At 40.7% G+C, this 19,188-nt stretch overlaps 1 protein-coding gene across 2 annotated transcripts in view; it reads left to right on the forward strand.

The window, feature by feature from the left end:
* The first annotated feature begins 1,246 nt into the window (after positions 1-1,246).
* The window catches only part of SLC30A9 (solute carrier family 30 member 9), a 66,266-nt gene continuing 48,324 nt past the window's right edge, over positions 1,247-19,188 (forward strand). For both annotated transcript variants that reach the window (XR_012645350.1, XM_074992689.1), the window contains exons 1-4: positions 1,247-1,498; positions 4,823-4,978; positions 14,284-14,346; positions 17,332-17,431. Coding sequence is in view for 1 of the 2 variants with exons in the window: in XM_074992689.1 (XP_074848790.1) it covers positions 1,396-1,498; positions 4,823-4,978; positions 14,284-14,346; positions 17,332-17,431 (422 nt within the window). In the remaining variant the exon portion in view is untranslated. The remainder of the gene's footprint in view (positions 1,499-4,822; positions 4,979-14,283; positions 14,347-17,331; positions 17,432-19,188) is intronic.

The following is a 19,188-nucleotide window of genomic DNA, read 5'->3' on the forward strand; positions in this document are numbered from 1 at the left end:
TATTCATGATGACAACAGCACCCCCTTTTGTCAGCTGGCTTGATTACACTGTCTGGGTTATTTGTTAGACTCTGGACAGCATAGCATTCAGCATAGTAGAGATTGTCTCATTTGGCATTGTTTGCGCATAATCTCAGTCGGAGCATGGTTGTGGAAGCATTGTACATAGAAATCCAGATTTTCACTATGGCTGTCGGGGGAGTCCATATAGAGAAACTGACAATATTACCCATTGGCAGACAGTGAGAAAAGCTATGTACCAATGAACATGCCATTATTCAAAATTAAATTGTGTAAGCATAGTAATTCTCTTAAATGCTCAACTGGGGTGGGGATTATTGGATACATCAATGATCCAAGCCCTTTGCTAAGTATCTTCTGATTAGATCCACCAGCATGCCCTAACAGTGAGACACCCCAAGAGAGAAAGAATGAAATGAAAATGAATGTAAATGAAAAAGTGTTTGGCATATTTATAAAAATGAGTATCTTGGAATTTTGGAACTGCCTCAAAGCTGTCAAAAGACTTGCCTGAAAACATATAATCTGATTTAATATTGACTGCAGGGGGATTACTTAAACGTGTGGTGTCAAATAGGTTCACCACTTGCCACTGGGACACTGCATGGGGGCGAATATAGGGGTGGCCAGGGGTTAGTTCTGATGACATCAGTGGGCCAGGTCCCTGGTTCCATTGTATCTGACAGACCTGTTATGGATGGGGCAGGCAAGGAGAGTGATGGTGTAAATGGTTCCTGGCCTTTCCACCCCTAATGAGCCAAGCCTTTCCTATGCAAAGGGATCAGGGTAGTATGGGCCGCCCGTGCCAGTGACTCGCGTGAGCCCGCACCTTTTGAGTAACTATCACCTGCCACGGTCTACACTTCAGAAGCCAAAGTCGCTAACAGGGGCGACTCAGAGCCCCCGCCCCGCCTTACAGGCAGGACGCATTTCCAGCCCGTACTCGAAGCAATACGGGTAGGTTGCGGGAACACTGGGGTGCCGCGCGCGACACTCTGCTAGTCAAGCAGGACTAGAACCTGCCCGTCTCCCGGGCACCGCGCCGCTAATGACCTCACAAAGAACCGCCTCCCGGCGTTCGAATCGCGCGCGCTCCGCCTAGCGCTTGCGCGTTCACGAGGGAGGAGGCGCGTGTCCGGGCTCTGGCGCGGCCCCCGAGCGCGCACAGTTTTACATCCGGGTCTTGAAGCTCCTCCCTCTGCTGCAGCCGCTCTGGGCGCCGGGGTGGCAGTCCCCCAGCCGGCGGCTGGCGCCGGGCGCGCCAATGAGAGCGGCCGCCGCTCCCTGCCTACCGGCGTCGGCCGGAGCCCGAGCCCGAGCCCGAGCCCGAGCCCGGCCCCTGTGTGAGCGCGCGAGTCCGGCCTGCGGAAGAGGATGTTGCCGGCGCTGGTCGCCCAGAGGCGGGGATGGCGCTGCCTCTGCCTCTGCCGGCTGTACGCGCGGTGTCAGGCGGCGCATCTCAGCCGGGTGTGCTGCGGTGAGTGGGGATCGGCGGGGCGAGCTGGGCCGGGCCCGGCCCAGCCCTCCTACCCCTGCCCGCGGCTAGGTCGCCTGAGTGCCGCCCGCCTTGCCCGGACCTCCTCCCTACACCGCTCTGCTGGGCTGCCCGGCTGCCAGACGCTGGGTGCAGCCTTCCGTGGAGACCTGGGCTCGCCGCACTTGGCGCCTCCCGTACAGCGCCGCAGGACCCCCCAGGCCGCGCACCTCTAACCGTCTCCCACCTAGGCTTGCCCCCTAGTCTGGTATTTCCAACCCCTCCCCCCAGCTTTCTCTCCCCGACTCCAGCATGCTCCTAGCCTCCCAGTTCCCCACAACCCAGGCGTCGCTAATTGCACTTCCTTATTCCGGGTTGCTCCTCATCTTCAGTGCTCCCTCTAACCAGCTCATCTCCTCCCAAGGCCCCTTCATAAATTCGGTTCCACAGGCCTTCCAGTAGACCCTCAAAATAGGCGCACTGAGGTGCACGTATCTCAGGTTAACCCCACTCTGAGTGGAGGGGAGCTGGCACCTGGTCAGTTTACTGGCTTTGTAAGCCCGATTCCCTCCCCTCCACTTGCTAGAGTTAGGAGACTGACCGGGGATCCTGCCCTGGTCATTTGGTAGCCAGACTGCCACCTGGTTCCCAGCTCCCCTAAGTTGCATGAAGTTTGACTTACCTGGGTTGTGCAAGAATGCATCTCCAGCCTAAGTTGGGGGTCTGCTGTACTCCATTTTCCTCTATTTTTCATCTGAAGCAGTGGGTCTTATACAGGACTGCTCACATCATGACTCAATAAGTTTGTTAGTCTCTAAGGTGTCACAGGGCTGCTTGTTACCTGAGAAGCTACAGACTCACACTGCTACCCCTCAGAGACTGTTTGCCACCTTTTGTCTGTCTGCTAGGCAGAAGGGAGAACTCCCAATGTTTTCTCATCTTCACTTCTGTCATTTAAAAATTGCCTGTCTGCTTTGTTTTGCTAACGGCCTCTCCAACCTATTGCCCCTTGGAACTGACTGAAATGATCAATGTGGTACTAGGCAAAAAGTGCCACGTAAAAGTACTGAGTAATAAATTGGAGGAAACAGTCCTGCACTGAATGATAAGAGGATAAACTAATGTGACTTAAAAGTTGTAGGTTTTTCCATCTAACCTGTGAAAAGAAAGTAGTTGAGTAAATTACGTGACTTCCTGTAAATCAGGTGCTTAATCTTTGTGATGTTGTCTAAAGCCGCATTGGCACCTTGCAAAAGACCAACATTTTCATTAACAATTAATTTATATATTGTGTGTATGACTTTGTGGGCAGATAGTTCAGAAATTGCTTGTCCTCTGAATTCATTAGCCATAAAAATCTGTAGCTCTGTCAGTTTTATGATCACATGGGTAGTTAGTGGGAGAAGAACTGGTCTGGATATGTCTACATAACATTAAAAACTAAGCCTCTTAATCCTGGTCCATATCTCTGACTCTAAACATAGCACCTCAAAGTAGTTTGTTGTGTTTGTAGAATCCATGTAGTTCTTAGCATGTAGCTGTTTTTTCCAAAACAAATGCTCCATGGCTGTCTTATGTCAAAAGCAGTTTAGTAGTCTTGAGTAAACTTTTCAGTGTATCAGAGGGGTAGTGCATTAAACTGTAGCTTAAGTAAAAATAAACAATCCTATAGCACCTTAAAGACTAACAAATTGACAGTTTCTGAAAACAGACAACACTTTGAAGCAAGAATGTAATGTCTGAATTATTTTAGTACATTACCAAGAGGCTTCCTCTGACTGAGGCCTGGTCTGTGCTAGGGATCAGTCATTAGCGCAGCCAGAATCAACTGATCAGAAACAATTTAGTTCCCTGGTGCAGATCAGGGATCTTCGGGCTCATGCCGACGTGCCTTACCTCATGTGTCAGACGAACCTGAACCCATGCTTTTACCACCTATATCTCTGTGATTGTGTTGTGAGATGACTTTTGTAATAATAATTTAGACCTCTGCTTGATGTCCAGTTATAGGTAATGCAAGTAAAATTAGCAATCATTATCATCAATAATAGTGGGGTCAGTGCCCGTTGGTGTCTGATGCCCCTCTCACTATTTTCTTCCATCTTTCCCTGTCCAGTGTGGAGTGGCTTAGTTTCTGTAGACTAACTCCACACCAATCTACTATATCATGGGGTCTGCCTCTCCTATATGAACCATCCATTATGCTGAATATGAGGATCTTGATTTTTTTGTTTGTTGTTCATTATGCAAATATGCCCTAATAGTTGTAGCTTCTGTTTTATAACCTTCTTCAGCAGGTTCTCTTGGTTGTATCTTTCTATATAATTCCTCATTGGTGACCTGCTGCATTCATCCTATTCTCAGAATCTTTCTATAACTCCTTTCAAGTACTTGATTTTATAAATTTTCCCAAAGATACCAGCCCAGTGCTTTCTTGTTCTTTCACTTTTTTTTAAATTGTTTTAAGAAGGTGGTTGCATTTTAATGGTGGATAAAGTTGTGGTTGCAGAGAAGATACTCATATTATGTGTGACGAAGTCTGTTAATTTTGTAGATGCTTTATTTGCTTGCTTATATTGCTTAACTAGAGTTGGCTGCTAATGCTAGGGGTCTAAAACTGTATTCAGTAAACTTGATATACTTTGGGCTAGTCTTTTAACACTAGCAATTGCCTAAATAGGATGGTCTCTTTTCAAAGACAAAGTGTTGGTACTATTTATGAATCACACTGTACATCACTCTTTAATTTTGGCTTATTTGTTGTGGGCTGAGCTATTACACCTGAATTGCACGCCAAAATCTATTACCTGCTTAGTCTATTAAAATATTTTTTGGATGTGGTGAGTGGAATGAAAGATCAAAACTGTTAGGATTGTCTTACTACATTTTGCAGTGTCTGCCATTGCCCTTTTACTGTAATAGTCTACCTGACGGCGAAGTATTGTGCTTGTTACAACAAAGACTTCTGTGTAAAGGATGATTAGAACAGGATTTAATCCAGAAGTCAGAATCTTAAAATAGCATTCTGTTTGATTCTCTGAAGTTCTCTTTTGAGCAGTGTTTCAAAGGACTAGGCTATTTGAGAAACTTGTACTATCATATTTTTGCTATTCGTGTGTTAAAAATACATAGTAGACAGGAAGCTTGGAAAATTGGTGAAAGAACTAGTTTAAGCTGTGTAGTCTGTGAAATTAGAGCACACAAGTAAAATGGTCAAAATATTTATTAAAAGCTAATTTCCACAACTAATATCAGCAACTCCTGTTGAGACATACTTTTTCTTTTCTTCTCACACTGGTACATGTAAAACTGTTTTCCACCTTTCAGGATGGCAAGGCTCAATGAAATGTGGAAGTCAGTCTCACATATCATGCAGTCATCTACCACTCCAATTTCTCAGTCAAGTGAGAGTTTACTCCTCTGATGGTCAGAAAGAAGGCCCTGTGTCAGGTCCTGAAGGAACTGTAGACAAAGCTGGAACAGGTATACATGCTTTATTTTTGTTTCTGTGTTAGTTGTCCTATAGTGTGTGAATTTATGGGACATGTTTCTTACCTGTTTTATATTTGAGGAGCAGATACATAGAACATTTATTCAACAAATGATTGTTATCTTGCCCTAAGCAATTAAAAAGGGATCACAGTGCAAAATTGCATATATTATGCTAAAGCTGCAGAATTTGGAAATAGTCACACTTCTTTCCTGTATATGAAAAGTTTCAGTAAATGAGCAGAGGTAAAAACTTACATGCATTTTCTTTTTGTAAATGTTGGTTAGGGACTAGGTGGCTCGAAGGATAGTTAATGGAAAGTCTCTACAGTTTCAGTGTACACCTTCAAACTGTTTAGTTATTTGTACAAAATGAGTGACATAAATATTTAGCACACTGATTATTAGTAATGCCTTCTGCTGTGCTTGAGGCAAACTGGTGAAAAGCTTAAACTACTCTTTTTAAGCTGCTTGCATTCTGCATATATGGTAATAGCCACAAATAACATTTTGTAGTAAATTTCTATGTGGTGGAGAGACCCACAGGTATCTTTTGCTGTTGTGAAAATGGATAACACTGCAACTCCTACTAGAATACTCTCTCTACAGCTGCTTAAAGGCTTTTATTTTTCTTCACTCTTAAGCCATATGTCTCAGATTCCTGGTAGGGCAAGAGCCCTACCAATTTCAAGTACTTACATTCGAGCTGGTGACAGCACAGAGGCTCTTCATGAAAGTATTTTGTGTGGGGGCAGCCCACATGAAGTGCAATGGCTGTACCTTCTTTGGGTATCTAGATCAGTGGTTCCCAAACTTTTCTGGTTGTGGAACACTTAGACGTCCCAGCACTCTCTGAGGAACACTTTGTCTTTTTTACATCATCATACTAACAATGAGGAACATTACTAACAGAAAATATTTCATAATATGAATTAATTATTGTACAGTAAACTCAACTCAACAAATGAGGATGAAACCAGACATTAACAAAAGACATATAAAATTGGTGACAAGTATCAGAGGTAGCCGTGTTTGTCTGTATCCTCAAAAACAACAAGAAGCCCTGTGGCACTTTATAGACTAAGATATTTTGGAGCATAAGCTTACGTCAGAAGTGGGTCTTTGCCCATGAAGCTTATGCTCCAAAATATCTGTTCGTCTATAAGGTGCAACAGGACTTCTTATTGTTAATATAAAATTGGTTATTGTATAGCCATTTCAAGAAAACTTGTAAAATCGAGAAAATTACGTCCCAAAATTAATTTTTTTCCCTGAGAATTGGGAGGAGACTTGCATTACTCAGTTTCAATGGTGGAACACTTTGCCGTAACTTGTGGAACTCCAGTGTTCTGCTGGAACATAGTTTGGGAACTGCTGATTTAGATGCCTGGCTAATAATGAGTTTGTCAATTCCTGAGGTCCAGTTGGTGATCCTTGTCTTACTATATCGTCTGACATGAGTGTGGTGGTGGAGGTGGTGATGGTCTGTGTAAACAGAGAAAACTGCACTTTGACTCCCACAAGAACTGTAGATTTTATTAGGATGACTTAAGGAAAACTCACTTTCTCATAGGCCAGCAATGGACAACCAAAAATAGGGAGTTGACTACATGAGTGGCCCTCCTTCACCTCAGTGGGCTGTAGCAACCAGTTGCCCACTGGGGTGCATCTGCAGTCCTTCCCAGAGCTGAAACGCACTGAAGCAGCTGTTGCAGCTCTGGGAGGAAGTAGGAGGAGTGTGGATGACCATTAATCAGCAAATTTGCGATTCGAAAGTGCTGGAAGGGAAGGAGTACAAAGTGCAGGACTCAGATGCCTTGGTTCATGAGGGGAGCGGGACAGACAAAGGGGGTCTGCGGGCTGCAGGTGGAATCCCTGTGGATTGTGGATTGCCCACCACTGCTGTAGACAGATCTCGGACTATTCATAGCCTGGTAAATTAAGTCACCCTTGGTCACCTAAGTTGTCATAGTCAGGCTGTCTTTTTCTACTAAGCCACATAGCTGCTTTCATACAGAACATGGCTTGTCAGAATCTGCATATGTTCCAAGAAGGTTGTCATGTCCATGAAGGTTGTTGTCTTTGTTGCTATCACATTGGCCATGTGGGTGAGCAAATTGGGAGCACATGTTAAATGTGTAGAACACTCAACTTCTGTACTGAGGAAGATAATGGAGCATCTAGTTAAGCAATTCATTTGTAAACATCTAGATGATGATAAGATAAGTAATGCTCAGTATTGATTTGTCAAAAACTAATCACATCAAACCAACCCAATAACTTTCTTTGACAGGGTAGGAAGTCTTGTGGATGAGGGAAGCAGTAGGTGTAGTATATCCTACCTTTACGAAGGCTTTTGATATTGTGTCATATGACCGTCTTGTAAACACAGTAGGGAAATAGAATCTAGATGGCACAACTATAAGGTAGGTGTAAAACCTGTTGGAAGACTATTCTCTAAGAATAGTTTTCAGTGGTTGACAGTCATACTGGAAGAGCATATCATCTGGGATTCTGCAAGGATCTGGACAAACTGGAGAAATGTTCTGAAGTAAATAGGATGAAATTCAATAGCACAAATGCAAAGTACTTCACGTAGGAAGTGAAAATCGTATGCAGACACATAAAATGGAAAATGACTGCATAGAAAGGAGTACTGCAAAGAGTATCTGGGGATCATAATAGACCACAAGCTAAATGAGAGTCAATGGTGATTTGAAGAAAAAGTGAACACCATTTTGGGAGGTATTAATAGGAGTGTTGTGAGTAAAAAAATGAGAGGTAGTTCTTTGGCTATACTGCCCACATGATTAAGCCTCAACTAGAATATTATACCCCATATTTCAAGAGAGATGGAGACAGATAGGAGAAGGTCCAGAGAAGCACAACAAAAATGATTAAAGGTCTAGAAAACGTGATGTGTGAAGAGAGATGGAAAGAATTGGGTTTCTTTAATGTGGAAAAGAGAAGACCTGAGAGGGGACACAAGTTTCCAAGTACAAAAAAGGTGGTTACAAGCTGAAGCAGAAAATTTATTCTTGGTAACCGCTGAGGAGAGGACATGACACAATGGGCTTTAGTTGTATTATGGATGTTTTAGGTTGGACATTGGCAAAAACACACATGTGGGTGGTTAACTACTGTCCTGAATTGCCAGTCAAGGTTGTCCAAGCTCCATCATTGGAGGGTTTGTGTTTTTTTGCAAGCAGGTTAGATAAACTACTGTCAGGGGTGGTCTAGAAAACTAGATAAAACAGTCCTGCCATGAATGCAGGAGACTGGACTAGATGACTCAGCAGGGTCTACAGCCTAAGCAGGCCTGGGGGGAAGGTGGGATGGCAGCCTGGCTCCCAGCCCCTGGAAGTGACAGGGCCAAGGGCAGAAGGGGTGGGGGTTAGAGCAGTCAGCCTGCCCCCCTCCATGCTCTCTCAAAGCCACCTCTTTCCCACCCCACCCCCATTGGTGGGCCTAAGATAGCCTCTGAAGGTTTCTTCTAGGCCTTTGATTCTATGATAATAGGGAGAAAATTTCCCTGCACCATAGCCTGAAATTCATCCCCAAGCTTCTTTCAGAGTTTCACATGAACCAGATTTTCCACTTACTGATATTTTCCCCAAAGCCTCCTGCTTCTCGAGGAAAAGAGGCTGCAGTTCCTCCATGTCAAATGGTGAAAGTGCAGCCTCTTGACATCTTCTCGACAAAGAATGGAAGTACTCAGGAGAACATGAAGACCATTTGTTACAATAACACCTGCCCATCACCATCACTCTGTCAGCCAGGCACTTGATGGATATATATGTATTGAAGGGTACAGCCTGCTTAGGAAGGACAGACAGGGAAAGAAGGGAGGAGGTGTTGCCTTGTATATTAAAAAATGTACACACTTGGACAGAGGTGGAGATGGACGTAGGAGATGGACGGGTTGAAAGTCAGACTCAGGGGAGTAAAAAACAAGGATGAGGTCCTACTAGGAGTCTACTACAGGCCCCCTAGCCGGGTGGAAGAGGTGGATGAGGCTTTCTTTAAACAGCTAACAAAATCATCCAGGGCCCAGAATTTGGTGGTGATGGGGGACTTCAACTATCCAGGTATATGTTGGGAAACTAATACAGCAGGGGACAGACTGTCCAATAAATTCTTGGATTGCATTGCAGACAACTTTTTATTCCAAAAGGTTGAAAAAGCTACCAGAGGGGAAGCTGTTCCAGATTTAATTTTAACAAATAGGGAGGAAATTATTGAGAATTTGAAAGTGGAAGGATGCTTGGGTGAAAGTGATGATGAAATCATAGAGTTCACAATTCTAAGGAAGGGTAGAAGGGAAAACAGTACAATAGAGATAATGGATTTCAGGAAGGCAGATTTTGGTAAACTCAGACAGCTGGTACGTAAGGTCCCATGAGAAGCTAAACTGATAGGAAAAACGGCTGAGGAAAGTTGGCAGTTTTTCAAAGGGACATTATTAAGGGCCCAAAAGCAAGCTATCCCACTGTGTAGGAAAGATAGAAAACATGGCAAAAGACTGCCTTGGCTTAACCAGGAGATCTTGCATGATCTCAAAATAAAAAAGGAATCGTATAAGAAATGGAAACTAGGACAAATTACAAAGGATGAATATAGGCAAACAACACGAGCATGCAGGAGCAAGATTAGAAAGGCTAAGGCACAAAATGAGCTCAAACTAGCTACAAGCATAAAGGGAAACAAGAAGGCTTTTTACAAATGCATTGGTAACAAGAGGAAGACTAAGGAGAGGGTAGGGCCATTGGTCAGTGAGGAGGGAGAAACAGTGACAGGGAATTTGGAAATGGCAGAGATGTTTAATGATTTCTTTGTTTCGGTCTTCACTGAGAAATCTGAAGGAATGCCTGACATAGAGAATGCTAGTGAAAAAGGGGTAGGTTTAGAAATTGAAATAGGAAAAGAACAAATTAAAATTTACTTAGAGAAATTAGATGTCTGCAAATCACCAGGGCCTGATGAAATGCATCCTAGAATCCTCAAGGAGCTGATAGTAGAGGTATCTGAGCCTTTAGCAATCATTTTTGGAAAATCGTGGGAGACGGGAGAGATTCCAGAAGACTGGAAAAGGGCAAATATAGTACCCATTTATAAAAAGGGGAACAAGAATAACCCGGGAAACTACAGGCCAGTCAGCTTAACTTCTGTGCCAGGAAAGATAATGGAGCAGGTCATTAAAGAAATCATCTTCAAGCAATTGGAAGGTGGTAAGGTGCTAGGGAACAGCCAGCATGGTTTTGTTAAAAACAGATCGCTGTCAAACCAATCTAATAGCTTTCTTTGATAGAATAACGAGTCTTGTGGATAAGGGAGAAGTGGTGGATGTGGTATACCTAGACTTCAGTAAAGCATTTGACACGGTCTCACATAATATACTTATCAATAAACTACGCAAATACAACTTAGATGGGGCTACTATAAGGTGGGTGAACAACTGGCTGGATAACTGTACCCAGAGAGTAGTTATTAATGGTTTTCAATCCTGCTGGAAAAGTATAACTAGTGGGGTTCCGCAGGGGTCTGTTTTAGGACCGGTTCTATTCAATATCTTCATTAACGATTTAGATATTGACATAGAAAGTACACTTATTAAGTTTGCAGAGGATACCAAGCTGGGAGGGGTTGCAACTTCTTTGGAGGATGGGGTCATAATTCAAAAGGGTCTGGATAAACTGGAGAAATGGGCTGAGGTAAACAGGATGAAGTTTAATAAGGACAAATGCAAAGTGCTCCACTTAGGAAGGAACAATCTGTCGCACATACAGAATGGGAAAGGACTGCCTAGGAATGAGTACAGCAGAAAGGGATCTAGGGGTTATAGTGGACCACAAGCTAAATATGAGTCAACAGTGTGGTGCTGTTGCAAAAAAGGCAAACATGATTCTAGGTTGCATTAACAGGTGTGTTGTGAACAAGACACGAGAAGTCATTCTCCTGCCCTACTCTGCGCTGGTTAGGCCTCAGCTGGAGTATTGTGTCCAGTTCTGGGCATCGCAGTTCAGGAAGGATGTGGAGAAATTGGAGAGGGTCCAGAGGAGAGCAACGAGAATGATCAAAGGTCTAGAGAACATGACCTATGAAGAAAGGCTGAAAGAATTGGGCTTGTTTAATTTGGAAAAGAGAAGATTGAGGGGGGACATGATAGCAGTTTTCAGGTATCTGAAAGGGTGTCATAAGGCAGAGGGAGGGAACTTGTTCTTCCTGGCCTCTGAGGATAGAACAAGAGGCAATGGACTTAAATTGCAGCAGGGGAGGTTCAGGGTGGACATTAGGAAAATGTTCCTAACTGTCAGGGTGATCAAACACTGGAACGAATTGCCAAGGGAGGTGGTAGAATCTCCGTCATTGGAGATATTTAAGAAGAGTTTAGATAGATGGCTTTCAGGGATGGTCTAGAAAGTGCTTGGTCCTGCCATGAGGGCAGGGGGCTGGACTCGATGGCCTGTCGAGGTCCCTTCTAGTCCTACTCTTCTGTGATTCTATAGTTCTGTGTTATCGTTTGGCATGTATTGTTTCTCCTTTTGCGGGGATGGCCATTCTGCAAGCTGACAAAGAATTTCAATGGCAAGACTTTGAGAAGTGCCAAGTACTGGATGTTTGTAGCAGCTGCCTAGGTCCATACATGTGTTTATGAAGCATTATGATGTGGTATAGGGTTTGTCAGGGTCTGCAGCTGTGGAGACAGCTGTGATAAAAACATCTTTATCAACTACATCTTCATATCCTCTGCTCGTTTGAATGTTGCTTACCAATTGCCCGTGTAAAATACACATGGGGACCAACAATTGAAGAAGTAGAAGTTATTTACCTTTATCTGGAGGTTCTTCAAGATATGTAGTCTCTATATTCCACTTTCTACCCACCTTCCTTTCTGTTTCATATCCTATCTGATTTGCAGTAAAGAAAGGAACTGAAGAGACATCAGTCCCCTCTGTCCCTTATGCCTTTGACTTCAAAAACAGAGAGGACATCGACAGGCTTAAAAGGTAGCAGGTTTAAAAGAGACAAAAGGAAAATACTTTTTCATGCGACACACAGTTAGCCTGTGGAACTCCTGTCCAAAGGATGTTGTGAAGGCCAAGGTAACAGCATTCAAAAAAGAGTTCCATAAATTCCTGTAGGTCGCTCAATGGCTATTAGGATGGAAAAGGATGGTGTCCCTAGCCTCTGTTTGCCAGAAGCGGGGAATGGGAAATAGGATAGACTACTTAAGTTGCTGGTTAACAATTCTGTTCGTTTGGAGCACCTGGCATTGGCAACTGTCAGAAGACAGGGTACTGAGCTAGATGGACTGTTGGTCTGATTCACTATGGGCATTCTTCTGTTCTCATGTGTGGACCAAAAGACACTACTTGCTACAAACCTCCTGTCTTCTGGACCACATGTGAATCCATGTGTGGCATACAGGTAGGGACTGCACATCTCCAATAATCTCTAATTACATATAAGTAACCTCAGTTTTTAGTGATTGTCCTCAGGTAAGTTTCTCAACCTTCCTGAGCCTCCATTCTCCTATAAGTAAAAATGGGATATTTTCCTGCCTGACTGGATGTTGTGGAGATTAATTTATTAATTTTTAAAACACTTTCATCTTCTGACTCTAGCTGCCAAAAGATCAGCAGTTCTCAATTCTAATATGCCATTCTTTTCTCGTGGATTCATTTTCTTTTTGTCACTCCTCCAGAGCAGAGTTATATTTTTAAAAGGGTACTTTATGCTGGCTGAACAGGCAAATATAAATCTTGACATTTGATATGTAATAATTTTTTTCCAATGAAAGTGTATGGCATAACCTTTTATGTCACTGAGATAGTTTTGAACAAGAAAAAAAGCTTTTCTGTACAACAGTGGATGAGCTTTGACAAAAACTGGAAGCAAATCTATGAAGAATGATAGTTTGTCTATGCCCATTGCTGTTTTTTCTGATCATACTTAGAGTATTTTATTTTGAACTTTTTTTTAAACATTGCTGCTCAAAGAGCATGTAAACCTTTTCAACAGGAAGAAGAAAACTTAGCTATTTTTAGGCTTTTCCAAATACACTTTCTGCAAGATCAGTGCCAACACATTATAAACTTTTTGTGTGTTTTTCTTACTGCTCTCTCTCACTTTCTAAGAAAATACACTCCGACCAGGTTAGTTGGTAGTTCCTGCCCTACCCAATGGTTGCTTGCTTGATTAAAAGAGTAGTTGTACAGCTAAAGCTTAAAGAACATTTGACTTTTGAATCATTCAAATCAGATGTTAAGTCATGAACTTCTCATTAAGCAACATAGATCTACTTGAAAAATCTGTAAGTCTTCTGAATACTCCAAATTACTTCAGTTTCAATAAAATTAGTTTTAATTTTGGTAATGATAGCAGATGAATGGCAAACATCCAGTGCTAGCATACTAAAGATAAAGTTAGACCTGTTTATTGGAATCATAAGGATTTTATTCTGATGATACAGTAAGTTAGGATGGAGTTTTCAGAATAATTATTCAAGCATACACTGGAACTATCTGGTAACATTTCTGATTTTTAATTAGAACATACTTAAATTACTATAAGTTGATAATTTGCAATGAGTTTAGCATCTAGAAATACATCTTTCTCTTTTACTAGCTGGTGTTCCATTCTGTTTTTAGTAAAATAATTTTTGATTAGCTGTCTTTTGATGAGGAGCAAAGTACGTCTTCAAATTCCAAATGCAATCTAATATATATACTTGGTGTCAAGTTTAACAGAAATTCATGACACAACATAATTTGTGGATTTTGATTTTTTTACAATCTGTGTTTTTCAAAATCTTAACCCTTTATGTGTTCATTTAAAATGTTTCAGTGTCTTCAGATGGCTTTTAATCCATAAACCAAGTTATTTGTGATATTTTCTGCTGACCAGTAATATACAATTTCAGCTTTCATTATCTTATTGGGATAGTAACTGCAAATCTCAATTTTTACGATTTAAATGGTAAAAGTTTGCATCAAGTTTGTCCAGAGCTATAAGGATGCACCTGAAAATATTTTGATTCATGACCATTTTCAATTAACAAACACTACAGTGAAACCCCAGACAACTTTGTTGGTAAATTAATGTGTATTATTATGTATAAATTGTCAAATTCACATTGAGTATTAATAAATACTACACAATGAGCTAAAAGTAATCAATTTTTAATTAACAAGACAGTAATATAACTTCATGCAACTTTAGCCTTGTTAACAATAGTCTTTATATTTAATTTAATTGTCTACATGTAACACTAGTGAGAGTTTTTTATTTTTTTACAGCACAGAATACCAGCAGTGCAGGCCAAAAACCATTTTTATTGCAAGAACCAATCCAAGTAAAAGGTAAACATGTATATTATGTTGCAATGTTATAGTTGATAGGACCTGTTGTTTCCTTTTAAGGTATCTTTCAGACTTTAGAAGATACAAGATTTGGAGGAAATATTTGAACATGAGGAAGCCCATCAGTAAGTAGGAAGTGTGTATGGTAGTTCTTGGGTGTACATACAATACATATGCAGTTGTGGGAAAACACTTGCATATAACTTTTCATTTGGTCTCTATTTCAGTGAATGTCTTCTGAAAATAGTGCTAATCAGAGAGGGAGTGAAGAATTAGAGATAACATTGCTGCCCTGATTGTGGCTTTAACTGCCTCTTGAAGCTTATAAATCACAAATCTATATATCAGCTTATGAACATTCTGCCGTCATTCAGTCTAGTACCTCAGCCTGTCTTTCATCTTCATGGATGTCCAGTCAGCATCTTAAACTCAACATAGCAACACAGACTTTTGGTTTCTTCTTTCACTCCAAGTATCAAGCCCCACTTTCTGTTGTCATGGTGTAAAATAGTATCAAGTCTGTTAAGAACACCACTGCTGAAGAAGCTTCTTGTCTTCCCATTCTGACCTCGTCAGTTCTCTCTTTCCATGGGTTCCCTCTTTACACCTGAAACACCTACAAGCTACATTGACTAAAGACCTGCCATAACTACTTAACCTCAGTCTACCTGGGTGATCTAATCTATTGTGATGTTGACTGCTGTATTATTTCCCCTAGTAGTCCTAGCCTTTGCTGCCCCCTGGTCATCTTCTTCCTTAACCACCTCTGCAGGTTTAACTACTCTGCATCTTATGCATGGGAAAAATCTCACTGATAAAATCTGAATTTTTGTCTTTATTTTCCTTTAAATTCTTTTTAAGGCTTACCTCTGCTCCAGTACCTGCAAAATCCAGCCTGCTGATTGCAGCTAGGCAGGTGACATTCCATGCCAGTTCCTCCTCTTTTCTTTTCTACTTCCTTATTCTAAGCCTAATTAACCCTCTCTGCTCCCCTTCCCCTACGTCACCCATCCACCATACACAACGTGCACTTAACAAAGCCTTGTCAATTCTTCACCCTGCTCTTTTGCCTTAGTATTGCATTGACATCGCCTAACCTGCATCAGTTTGGGGCTGTTTTTCATAAGGAAAGGTGCATTTTCTGTAACAACATAGCTAACTCACAGTAAAGCAAACAAATGCATACCTTTTCTTAGTAAGACGCAGTCTTTGTGTCTTTAAATTATAAGCCCTTCACAGGAAGGGTGTCCTCGGTCTGTACTTGTATGATGACCAGCTCAGTGGCGCTACGTAGGCCTTTAAGCACAATTGTGTCCTAAAAATTTACCATTACAAATCAAAATTAAGCAACAAAGCATTGAAGACACTAACAAGGGGATGACCTTGACCTTAAAACTTATCTGATCTTTAGTGGTAATTTGTTTACATATTTTTTTAAAGAATTTTCATTATATTTTCTTGGAATCTTAAAACCAAAATTATTTTTCAATTTGTCTTCTATTTTGAAATGTTGAGTGGATACTTTGTAAAATGTTCCTGATACATGTCTCAAGATATGAAAATGGATAAACTCAATCAGGAGCTCATTTAAAGGAAAAAAATTACAATATGCAAGTGCCATTTTCTCTTTTTAATAAATGTGCTCTTCCATTTCACTGCCCAAGCAAGTGTGTTAGTGTCCATTGAATCCAAATAGCTCTCTCTGGTCGATCGTGATGCAGCACATACTACTAGATACTGCAAATTTAATTTAAAACAATATTATAGGTTTAAAAACCTACTGATTTTCATAAATACATCAGATTATTATTCTAAATAAATGCTAAAATTTGCAATGCCTGTGGATTTCTCGGTGTTAGCTGCAACCTTTTCTTTCAAAGCTTCCAGAATTCACACCAGAAAGGAGAGACAAACTTTGACAATGAGGATAGTTAATCATTGGGACAAATAACCAAGGAATATGGTGGATTTTCAATGAGTTGATGTCTTTAAATTGGAACTAGATAGCTTTCTAAAATATGCTAGAACTCCAACAAAAGTTGGGCTTGATGCAGAAATTATTGGCTGAAGTCTTAAGGCCCATCTTATTAGGAGGTCAGACTAGAATTCTAGAGGTCTCTTTTGGTCTTACTCTATGAAATGTACATATTCGGACATCTCTGTTCATCTAATATCCTTCAGCAACTGTAACTGTTCTTTTTTTGACAACCTGCCTAACTTATTAACAGAAGTAATATGTAGTGATTTTAAAATTAAAAATCACTGTAAGGACATTATTCCTGTGGCCACAAGCAGCCAAGAATGGCATAAATGGAAGTAAGATGAATTTGCATTTAAATTGTGTGTATTCTCATGGTGTCCTGCTTGTGCATTGAATCTGCAAAGGTTATAGTAGAATCTTTGTGGGTGATATTACATATAAATAAGGTATGTATACTTTTCACTGTCTTGCAATCTATAAAGCACAATATTGTAATTTTAAGAGAGAACTATGGAAAGTACTGCATGGAGTATTTAAAAATAAAAAAATTGGATGCTGAACTCTGTCAGTTTTGGGTTAGTTTTGAAAAGACCTATAACAATAACTAGTGAGATTAGAAGATAATTTGGTAAGTCTTTGGCCACCATTGACTGATTACAGCCTATGTTTATATCTGTTTTTCCAGAATAGTAATTTTTATTATATTAAATGACACAATAAAGTTTATTTACTGTTTTTAACAATGTATATTTCCATTCTGTCCAGATAATGAGGAACATTTCTGTCCACTGTGTACTGCAAAATAACACCTTCTTGTACTTCTGTCATTGACTGTCTTTATCGCAAAAGGGAGAACTTGCATGCCTCCATTTAAATTAATGGGCTAAATTCACAATTTCCCATGTTTTCACATGTCTTTCAGGGCCTGTATTACAGCATGTTCCATGTGACTTTCAATTTCACTTGATGATACTACTTTTTTTCTCTTTTTTTTTTTTTTATAGTTAAAGCAGTTCTTAAAAAGAGAGAGTATGGACCAAAATACACACAAAATAATTTCATCACTGGTGTCAGAGCAATAAACGAATTCTGTCTTAAATCCAGGTACAGTTGCATAAGTGAGTTAAAGCAGAATTGGCTATATAATTGACTTGTTCATATGTGTTTCAGAAGAGGGTAGAATGGTCCACCGCCCTGTGATGCTAATGCTGACTGAAGTGTTTAGGCACCACTCTAATGTACACAGTTTGTAGAATGGGTTGATGTTTCATCTGAAAATGATTGATTAATTTTCAATCTAATTGCAGTCATAGTGTCTGATAGATTCAAACTTTCTATGCATTTTAAGGGGCATTGTAACAGTTTAGTGTATGTGCTGCTGCAAAATGAACTTCATTTAAGTTCTGTCCAGCAGCTCTACCCTTCATGCTCTTTAGAGTGTGGACTCTGCACACCTAGAAGCTGCAAATCCTATTAGTCACCAAAGAGAAAATGCTGTCTCTGCAACAGCCAGGTTTCACAGGGGGCACAGGCAAACTTGTAGCAATAGATAGAAACCATGCAACTCTCTGAAATATGAAAGCTCCCTTAGAAGCCATGGAAAGCAACTTGTTAAGCTTTGCATACTTAGTAATATGTATACAGATGCTTACTATATTTTACCATATTAACTCTCATCTGATTCAGTCAGGATCATTCTGGTCTGTATTTGTTACTTAAATATATGTTAACTCGTCTCTGTCATGACTTCCATTTAAACAACCTAATTTAATTATGCGATCTTAATTTACAAAAATGTTTTGACCATTAGTAAATAAGTTATTTTCAGTGTTTGTGGTGTTTCTATGTTGCCTTGTGATATGAGAAAATTTAGGTGAGGTAATATTTATTTTAGGAGCAACTTCAGTTGGTGGAAAGGACAAAGTTTTGAGTGTGTCTTATTTCCTTTGGGGTGCTACCTGGAATTGGGATACCTGTGAGCCCCCTTACCTACCAGCCTGGGCTCCCTTTAACATTACTGCTGTGACAAGTTGCACAGTTCTCTCTAGCTTTCCCTTTTACCAGCATCACACAGATAGGGACACATCCAGCTGCACATGCATAACTTCAGATACAAATTCAGCAAATCACAACCTTTTTATTGACATTCTATATGACTTATCTTGCATAAAATACATTATAACTATATCATAATAATATCACTGTGAAGAACATGGTTTGCAATGTCACACTGAGCATCACAGAGCTGTCCCCCAAGTCTGGAGGATGTAACCTGAGTGTCTTGAGCCAGATATGAAGGGGGACATGTTACGCAGAAGGGTTTTACGTACAATGAGAGGTTCTTCTGCTTAACAATGTCTCGCCTTACCTTTAGCTCAGACACTCGGTTGCTTCTTCAGACTAGAGGAAGAACATTGTTACGCTCAGAACCTCGTACTTTCCACCAACAAAAGTTGGTCCAATAAAAGACATTTCCTTACCTACCTTGTCTCTCTCTTTCTATTACATATCAATGTTTGGTGCCTTAGAATATCAAAAATTATTTTTCTGCTTTGGGGCTTACTTATCACTGTAGTTTGAGTCCAGCCATAGGTCTTATTTAAGTGAAATAGTTTATCATAACTTATTTTCCCATAGGCAGATTAATTTGAAAATATTTGTTGGCTTTTACATAGGAAGTTCTGGTCAGATGTAATAGGACCACTGGTTAGTTACTATGGTAAAACTGAAGTCCTATTTTATAGATACAGATGTTCCATAGTCTGAGTGTTTTGATACTGGAGACGGAGGAAGTAAGTAGAGGGACAGCCATTTTAGACTCAATTCTGACCAACAGAAAAGAATTAGTTGCAATTCTGAAG

Source organism: Carettochelys insculpta, chromosome 4, assembly GCF_033958435.1.
Source record: "Carettochelys insculpta isolate YL-2023 chromosome 4, ASM3395843v1, whole genome shotgun sequence".
NCBI classification, from domain to species: Eukaryota; Metazoa; Chordata; order Testudines; family Carettochelyidae; genus Carettochelys; species Carettochelys insculpta.